Here is a 10060-nt window from a genome sequence, read left to right on the forward strand (position 1 = left end):
AACAGGGAATAATGTTTCATGTGACTGGGGAAGATAAATGGAGAGACTCCTAATTATGCCACCCAGAGTCCTCTTCTGTGGGCTGCAAGCATCCTTAGGGTCAAAGAATATACTTCTTCGTTTTGCAGAATACCTGAACCTATAATTTTTGTTTACTTACACATTGGCTACCCTTTATTGGCATTTTTGTTAGTCCAAACACACACTCTGTAAAGGTCTTGGAATTTTGAAGAGTATGGTATCACAGATATGCCTAATTTCATTCTCTTCTCTTTTTCTCTTCCCTCCTGGTCCTCTCGATGCTTCCTCTATATTCTCAGCCTGTCAGAGCCCACTGGTGGCCTGATGGCATGTATACACTCCTGCTTTGAGGCAGGGCTACTCTCTCAGTTCTAACCTCCAATTGCCTGCACTTTCCTTTTTCTTTAAGCCAAGAAGGAGACTCCATACTTCTCCTTGCTATAGTATTTATGCCTTTCTACTCTCACCACCTGAGCATTCCTTCCTACTTTTTACCCAGATCCCCACTGCCAATGTGTATGTCCACTGTTCTCTCACCAATCCTCAACTATTGCCTTTCATGTATTTAAAAAAAAAAAAATCCTTTCACATACTAGAATCCTCCGGCAAATCTCTCAAGTATATATGTGACATAAGTGGGATGCAATTGCATTGTTTTTTAAAATACTCTTCAGAGGGGATCCTGGACACTTAGCAATAGCCAGCAGAAGGAGGAGGCTGTGACAGATTCAGAAGGAATAAATGGCACTGATGGGTCTTTGGAACTACAGTTCTTGCTCGGTTCCCTGCCCACTGAGAGGCATGTATTTTTATTATTTATTTTATTTATGAAACACGAACCAAGTTTATTTGTTCATTTTTTGCATTTGAAGTATTCCTCGATGACATCCTTCGCCTGAGACTCTTTGCCATAGTCCTTAACCACCACACAACTGCAACCAACCACTTTACGGGGTTTTCCCTCTCTGTCAATTTTACGGAGGCCTATCCATTCCCCTAGTTTCTTGTTGTCATGAACCTTGATTAGGTTGATTTGGTGTTCAGCACAAAGGGCCTCCACCAACTTGACATGCATAGGCTCATCACAGTTGGAGGCAAGCACACAAAGATGGGCTTGGCGCTTGTCTAAGGCTTTGGCAGCTTCGCCAATTCCACGTGGTAGGCCATCGTGGATGAGGGCGGTCTTCGGCACCTCTTGTAAAGCAGTATTAACGTCCATTACACCTCCAGCAACAATGCCTTCCTCGGCCATGGCGGTGGATTACAAGTGTAGCAGAATCTCGACTGTGCGCGACCCTCCGCCTCCGCGCGACTCGGCGGCTGCAGGGAAAGAGTGAGAGGCATGTATTTTTAGATGCCGGTTACTGCTTTGCTCAGGATCATGAACCAATTAATATGAAGACAGCAGGCTTGAAATGAGAAAGACAAAGACAGTGAGAAACAAAAACCATAAAACCCATCAGAACCAGCAATGGTATTTATCACAGATTTCTTCTCAATATCCAACACAGAAATAGCCTACTTTATCCAAAATTTCAAACATAGCCTATTGCCCACCAGGAATGGTCTCATAAATTGGCTTGAATTAATATCAATATTTGTTTTGGCCTTGCTGCTCCCTGACAGCAATATTTCCTCCTTAATATCTAAAAAGTATTAGGAATTCACACAGCTACGTAGTTGAGGCACTCACTATATTTTTTCACAAACAATTGTTTCTCATAATTGTCATGAAGTATTTGTAGGTCTCAGAAGGAAAATACCTATCCTTGGTTTCAATGACTTAGTTTGGCAAAGTAACCAGGTCAGTCTAGACACTGGCCATTATGGTTCATTACCCGAGGAAGAATATCCAAGCACAAGGGCAGATACGGGTAGTGGCGAGAGTTGCAGGGTAAGACATGGGGCAAGACCTGTCTGGGAGGCAGGGGAACAGAAGGATTAAGAACCTGGGTTGGAATCCCAGGTCTGCCCCTGACCAACAGAGTCATCTAAAGCCAATTACATATCTTCTTGGTAACTTGGTTTCCCTGTTTATAAAAAGGGGATAATAATCGTTCCTACTTCAGAGACTTAGTGATTAGAATGAAATGAGTTAATGTGTGTAAAGTGCTGGTACATTAAAAAACTTATAAATTTTAAAAATCAAAACTCTAAGTTTGACACCACAGGTATCAACCTTTGTGAATTTAAGCAGAAGATATTGGTTAGCCCATTGAATTTTTAGGAGGAATGGATGGGCAGTCCACGGAGCTGGTTCCATGAAGACAGCACAGATACTGCAGTTTGCTAATGCCACTTTGCTTCTCCCCAGAAGGAATTCTGTAGCACCCCTGTCTGCCTGGGCCACCAGCTTCCACTTCCATGTTTGGGGCAGGTGAAGGCTCATGTCCGGGCTGGGGTAGATTAGAGCTCATGTCATAATTGCAAGGAAGCTTATCAAGTTGGAGGTAAGCACAACTTCACAAATTTGAGGAATTCCCAGTGTTAGAAATGGAAGACACTGAGAAGTCAAAAAGAATGTTAAATGGGTAAAGGGCACCAAGAAATAAAGGTTAAAGGAATATTAAGGGGCACCTGGGTGGCTTGGTTGGTTAAGCACCCGCCTCGTGATTTCAGCTCAGATCATGATCTCAGGGTTGGGGGATTGAGCCCTGTGATGGGCTCCTCACTGGGCATGCAGCCTCCTTAAGATTCTCTTTCTCTCCCTCTCTCTCTGCTCCTCCCCCTTGCTCACTTGCCTGTGTACTCTCTCTCGAAAAAAAAATTAATAAAAAAAGGAATATTAAGTGAAAAAACCAGCAATCCACACAGAAGCCTGAACATATTGTAGGCTATCTACAAATACTTATTGATCAAATCTGGATAAGAAGCTGTTCTAAGGAGATGAAAAATGGGTAGAAGAGAAAATCTTCCAGGATGACTTAAGGAGCTCAGGGACAGTGCAGGGAAAGTACTTGGTCTTCAAATATATGATTGCCTTTGTCAGTTTTTCCATTCTTTCTTTCGAAGTCCTCATGTCTATGATTCTACATCCCAGGCCCTTCATCTCATGCAACCCTCCTTCCCTACCCTCTCTGCAAGGACTGTTTTGCATCCCATTTTTCTCTCAATCAACTATTGATTCATTTTCTTGCAGAAGCATTCACCAAAAATTGAGGTGGCAACTGATATACCTTCAATGTGTGAAGTTTCCCAGGGAGCATTTACATTTCAAGGGAAAAACAAAGCCTTCAAACTCTGGAAAAGTGATAAAAGGTGGGGAGAGTATTATGTGGCAGAGAGCTCTTCCTGTAAAATCACTCTTGCTAAAGCACCTGCCTGCAATGCCAACCCAGCTCTGCAAAGGGCCCTTCCTCATGCTTAGTGGCTGTAAGTGAAGCAGACTTGTCTACAGACACAAGGCTTCCGAGGGTCGACCACTGAGCACGTGCCCATCACGAGGTGCATGCGTCCACCCTCTTCTTTTCAGTCACTGTTTACACCACCCACCTTTTGTCCTAAGAAGATATAGCCTTCCCTAAAGCCCAGTTCACCCCATTTTCTCCTCTCCTAAAGATTAAAAATAGCACTCTCTTCAATGACCTCAATAATTTAGAACCCATGAATAAGTCATTTGTCCAAGAGGCTCCACTGGGGCGTCTATTTTTACTTATCGGCTCTCACCAAGCAGAGTGACCTCTCTCAAGGAGCGAACATAGATGCCCGTTGATCTTCTGGCTTCTCAGGGAGTGCATGCAAAGCAAAATCTTTTCTCAAGGGCAAAGATAGATCAATAGGTGTCACAGACTTCAGAATGTGCACAACCAAACATGAACTTAGGCATATATGCCTTGTCCAGCACTCCTGGAGCTGCCTAGAGCATGCCCCAGGAGGAACACTTTCTATAAAGTAGGCAGGCAAATGCTTCCAACAGTGGTCTTCCTTGGGGCCCCTTCTTCCTTAAGACACCATTTTCTAAACATTGAACCTCAACAGAAGAACAATACCATAGCTCAGTTCCCTAAACCCATGGAGTTGCCCCAGCCTCCCAACTACATGCCTCCTTCATCTGCCTTCAAGACATATTCCCTTGCCCCATCTCGGCTATGTACTACTTTCAGGAAGGTTAGACATTTACTCTGGGCCCATCCAGTGGTCACTGTGAAGACTCCATCTCAGGCTTTTGGCCATCACTTTATAAAAATAAGTTTGATTTTCCCCTCCATATTGTCATATCTTGGGATTGTTCTAGATGCCCCTCTCTTCAAGCCATAGGATTCTGTTATAAGCTAGGTGCTGGATTGGGTAACCTTAAAGCTCCCTTCCAATTTTGAGAATCTCTAATTCTAAGAGAAAATTGAAGGGGGCCTAGAAGAATTCATTGGCTTTTGTAGAGAGGAGACAGGGAAGGATAGCTTTCCATATCATGTTAAGTGAAGGATGGTGGTAGGAACAGGAGTGGCTTATGCTGGAGTGGATGAATAGATCTCTCTAATAGAGCAAAGGGAACACTCCAGAAAATCATGAAAAAATGTGGTTGGTTGGGTAGACTGGGCCAGGTTACTGGATGCCTTGAAAATCAGGCAGAGGAATTCCAAGTTGGTGCTATGGAAAATAAAATAAAATAAAATAAAAATAAAGCCATTGTCATGATCTTGAGCTGGGGAACGCTAGGAAGAACATCGTGTCTTTAGGGTGAGAAACCAGTGGTCATCGCTAGTGAAGGTTAAACCTCTCTCCCATTATACACACAATGTAGTGAAAATGAACATCCCTGAGGCTAGATGTGTAGCTCAGAAACAGGAATGCAAAGCAGTTCTCTCTCCTTTCACAGTTCTTATTTCTCTGTAACCCTCATCTCTCAGATCACGATGAGGTGGTTTGCTGGATGTTCCAGAGGCTGCTAATGAGATGCAGCTATAATCTATTCACCTCATAGCCATCACTAGAACCAGACTAGCCTCTTCCCCTGCTGCATTTCCTGGGTGCCCACGGAGGCTGGCACAGTGTGGGCTGAGGGGTTCTGGGGGAGGGCTGTCCTCACCCAGGTGGGTCACCACTCCTCCTCAGACCTGCAGGGAATGGAAGGGACACAGGCCTCTCACTGCCAGAAGGCCAGAATGAACAAAGAAAAACCCTGCAGGAAGGGAAACAAGAATGTTTGAATATAGAAATAGTTTGGGAACAAAGAAGAGAAAACCAAAGACTTAATTACTCAAAAGGCCTCTAACCCAAAGAAGAGTAACCAGCACTCTGTATAAAATCACAGAGGACAGAACAAGGAAGAAAGCAGGGCTTAGAGGAGGGTAGGACTATTACCATTATCTCCACAGGTAAGCTTGCTTCTTAGCAAGGGCTGGTAATAGGCCGAGTCACCTAAGAAGGTTGTGAAATCTGCCTGCAGGTCTTTAAAAATAGCCCCAATTTGTATTTGCTTGGAGGGGTGAAGAGATGACATACTGGGAGATGAGAAGCTGCACTAGTCAGACTTTCAAAGGTCTTCCTAATAAAGTAATCATGTCTTTTTCTTTTTAGTTGAATTAAATTAATTTAGCTCAAATGTATTGAGAGGGTTAATCTCTGGGGTGTTTTGTGTGTGCGCTCCTGTCCCAATGCCTGCACTTCTTATGTTTGAGATTCTCCCAGGCCCAGCTATCTGCCTTCAGAAGGCCACACTTGACGGCCCCACGTCTCAAGAAATCAGCCATGCTTCCTCATTCTGCCATATGTACATTCTGCCACAATTTAAGTAGCTGAACATAAACTCTTTTGTATTCTTTACTCTTGGCCAAGTGTTGGTCTTTAATCTCAACTCATTGCCAACTCAACAGGGCAGAGACAATACTTAATACTTTGTCTTTTCCCCCCAGACTTCCGTGCAGGCTGCTGCAGTTTAATAATTTTTTATTGATTGACAGGAAAGGAAATGTCAAATAAATTGGATACATGTAAATTAATATTTGTTGAGCATCCACATGTGCGAGGTGCTTTAAAATCCTTATTTAGCAATTTTTAAAAACACTAGCACCTTTAGAAAACAGCTTCCAAGGTAGCTTAAGATTTTGTTAGCCTAGCATTTTGTCACAGGCAAGGTGTTGGTTGCTAGGACATGATCACATACAGATTTTACCAGTAAATACAACTTAACAACTAGATTCTGGAAAGCAAAAAGAAGGAGTAGAACAAACTGGATTTGAAAATTGAGCAGAAGAAATCTGGATCAAAAAAAGATAATATCAGAGAATATTGCATATCTAGAGCATACTAACAGGTCAGTCTGTCATGACACTTGCAGTTAGGTTAAAAAAAAAAAAAAAAGGAAGGTGGCCACCAAGGGAATGGCAAGAGTGTTGGTTTGGGACCAGGAGTCAAACACATATGGTGGTGGGTTGCTTTGTTGTCTGGGAAAGTGAACTCAGAGACTTTTGATGCCAACTTGGTCTGGAGTCCTGGGATTCTATTGACAAAGTCCCAGGAACAATCTGTTTTAGAGTGAAGGACACAAACAATCCACTGTGGTCTAGAGACACAGATGGACTGGAGCTCAAATGGGTAGAAGTCAAGGATTATCAGAAAGTATAAGACTTGATTTCTTTAAATCTTTCTTCTTATGTATCGTTCTTAAAAATATAGCATCTTGAAATGTGTCACACTTAATTTTAAGAAAGATAATGACCATGAGTAGAACACCAAGACAAGTCTCTCCATCAACCTGGTTGACAAAGTAACAAAGTTAAAAAATCTGGGTGCTATGGTTACAACTCCATAACCAAGGCACAATCCCTGTTCGCTTACTGAGGATTTAGTAAATTAGCTTAATCTCAGTCAAAGTACCTCTGGAGAGCTAAATTTACGGTGATAAAACTGTAAAACATTCTAATGCCACATCATAAATGGATTGCAATTTCATGATGAATTAGATTGCAATCAAATACCCAATAATGACAAGGAACATTTTAGCCTTCAATGATGCAGAGGCCCTTCAGAATCCCACAGGACTCTAGTGTTAAGGAGCTTCACTTTGAACCACGAAACCCCGGACACCTGAAAACCAGGACATTTGAATTTTCTGGTTATTTGGACATAATTACAGTCTTATCATAGATCACAAAATGAATAATTAGGGGGCAGAATTTAGATATCTGACATACTTTCCCTATTTTCCAGGAAATAAGAATTTAGCTATCCTTGAGTTCTTTGTACTTTAACTTTGTTTTATTAATGATAAATGAAATACTATTTGAGTGTCTTCCAATCATATTATCTGCACTTCCCAAACTCTTTCACATCCTGGCATAGATAGGAAAGAACAACAGCAGTAATAATAATACACTTGTGGTGTCCCCTAGCTATCACGAACGCATGATCTCCCAGCATCCTTATCCTCCCGGAACTCAGCACCTTGGGTGAGTAGAAAGGACACGAGCAGCCTCACAGAAAAGAAGGAATGAAGAAGCGGCGTGCGCGCGTTCCCAAGTGGAGCGAGCAGAGAGTCGTTTGTAGGCAGCAGCAGCTGCTGTCCTCAGGGGATTCTGCTGACAGTATGAGAGTAGGGCATGATGTCACAGGGACCCTGGCTTGGCCAGAACAGCATGGTGTCCCAGGCAGCTGATCTGTTCATCCAGATTGAAAAGATTTCTTCTCCTGCTGCTCTGCCACCCTCCCCTTCTCCCTGCCAGTCTGAGTGATAATTGTAAGGCCATGCAGTTCCTTTCAGAAGTAGGCCATGGGATCCAGGGCTGGGTGTTTTCATTGTTGGCATGTTGCAATTATCACCGAGGATGGCTCTGATGACAGCATAATACATGTGGTGTTTTGTGCTAAAAAAGTCAGTGCCAATGGCTTAAAGAGAAAAACTTGCCAGTGATCCGAGCTCAGTGTCAAAATGACATAGGATCTGTGTGGGCCCCCATTCATGGTCACCTTTATCACCCTCAAGATTATTTCCACAGAGTAGTTTTTAGATCCAGTTCTTGGGAAGCAATGAAAGAGAAATTCTTCTCTGTTCAGGAACACTTTAGCTCTTAACAGGGTGGCAAGGGGATACTTTGTACATGTGTCAGTGTTTAGAATTCAAATTTATCTGAACTTGAGAGGAAGATGTTAGCCTCAGAATAGGACTTTAACAATGTCTAAATCCTAAATGTTAGCCTCAGAGGAAATCTACCACTCAGTAGCTGTGTGATCTGAGGAATTTTAGTTAACTTTTCTGACCCTAACTGTTAAAAAAAAAAAGGTATAATAATATCCACTTTATAGACTTGTTAGAATTACATGACTAAATGTAAGTAAAATACTTAGCACAAAGCCTGGCCCAACGAAAATGCTACATAAATAGCAGTTATTGTATTTGTAGCTGTTATTACAGCTACCACTTGGGTTTTTAGGAAGGGAACTCAGTAGAAAAACATTATTAGCATGATTGCTAAATTCTTGGTACTGACCAAGTCACGTGAGTATCATATAGTTCATTAGAATCATGTTACCAGTTGTAACCTTTTCAAAAATCTTAATATGTTACGTTGGTGAGAAAAAAATAATATGTTATGTTGGTGAACAAAAAAATAATAATCTCAAACAAGACGAGGATGATTTGAAGCATGCACCCCTCCACCAGAGCAATCTCAAACTTGAAAATGTCTTCAAGACATCAAGAAGTTTAATGCTGTTTCTATCTCCTTGAGATGGTCTGTATTGGGCTTTGGCTGTATCTCCACCTCCCCACTTCCCACCAGGGTCATCACTTTCCATGGATATTAACTCACTGACTCCTTTTTTGTTGGACAAGTTAAAAAAATGAATATAGTATACACTTAATGTTGACATTTTTATACTAAAGGCTATAGCTTAATCTTTGATATTATTGAACCATCTACCATAAGTTAACTTTCCACATTACAGGACTATTTTTATTAATCTAACCATGAACTATCAACCTGAAAAGGCTTTGCCTTATTCATCATTCAACATTAAGGAGCTACTTTTCACTTTGATATAAGTTACTAATTTATAGACTGCTTTTACCTTAAGTAACCTGGTGACAAAGCACAGTTCCAGATGTAGATTTTGAATATAAGCAGCTTAAAGCAGGAGAATATTTAAGTCAGCTTGATGTTTGCTCAATAATTCATTACAAAGAAACAATGAAAAAGAAGTGACTGTTAGGCAGAAGAATATCTTCTTCACAGTCATATTCGACTATTACGTTTTCATTAAGTAAGTGTGTTTTATGCAATTGCATTAGGAAATCATTATATTTCTGCAACAAAACTGACAGTGCATAAAGACCTCGGTGGACTGGCTCTTATAAAAGACAGACTCAAAATTCATTTGGAAATCACAGAGCAACACTTTGCCTGTTAGTGGATTCAGAGACCATCCACTCAAGATAAGAACACGAGAAACCGAGGAGACCGGGTCTACATTATTCCTCCAAATTAGCATTTATCGTAAAGTAGAGCTTTCAAGGTTTTCCATCCTATTATTAATTATTCTCCCCTTCTCTTTCTCCTTTTCCAAATACAGAATATTGAGGCAAAAAATTAGGCTAGTCTCATGATTATACAGATACATGGCGGTAGTGCTTAGTGGTTAAGAGTGGAGGCTCAGGAGTCAGCCCGGCTCAGTTCAAACGCTGACTCGGCCACTTTCCAGCTGTGTGGCCTTGGGAATCACTTGGAGAAGAGATTTATTTGTCAGTACTTCTGTTTTCTGAACTTTAAGGTGAAAGTACAGGCTAATGAAAGTCTTTTTTTTTTTTTTTTTTTAAAGATTTTTATTTATTTATTTGACAGAGAGAGACAGAGCAAGAGAGGGAACACAAGCAGGGTCGGGAGCGGGAGAGGGAGAAGCAGACTCCCTGCTGAGCAGGGAGCCCGATGTGGGGCTCGATCCCAGGACCCTGGGATCATGACCTGAGCCGAAGGCAGATGCCCAACAACTGAGCCACCCAGGCGCCCCAGGCTAATGAAAGTCTTTACAGTATTGGGTTATTGTGACAAGTCAATGGGACCATATATAAATGTCAGATGTTATTACAAATGGGAGAACTGAAGCT

General features: G+C 41.7%; 1 protein-coding gene across 1 annotated transcript; it reads right to left on the reverse strand.

Annotated features, from left to right (window-relative positions):
- Nucleotides 1–858: 858 nt before the first annotated feature.
- LOC113909984 (40S ribosomal protein S12-like) lies at nucleotides 859–7700 on the reverse strand. Its single transcript, XM_035728193.1, has 2 exons — nucleotides 7405–7700; nucleotides 859–1341 (listed from the first exon to the last, which is right to left on the reverse strand). The coding sequence occupies exon 2, from the start codon at nucleotides 1271–1273 to the stop codon at nucleotides 875–877; it is 399 nt and encodes a 132-aa protein (XP_035584086.1). The 5' UTR covers nucleotides 1274–1341; nucleotides 7405–7700; the 3' UTR covers nucleotides 859–874.
- Between the last annotated feature and the right edge of the window lie 2360 nt (nucleotides 7701–10060).

Source organism: Zalophus californianus, chromosome 6 (genome assembly GCF_009762305.2).
Source record: "Zalophus californianus isolate mZalCal1 chromosome 6, mZalCal1.pri.v2, whole genome shotgun sequence".
NCBI classification, from domain to species: Eukaryota; Metazoa; Chordata; class Mammalia; order Carnivora; family Otariidae; genus Zalophus; species Zalophus californianus.

Coding starts and splice junctions, on each gene's coding strand:
- LOC113909984 (XM_035728193.1), bottom strand. CDS start 1,273: ATGGCCGAGGAAGGCATTGTTGCTGGAGGTGTAATGGACGTTAATACT.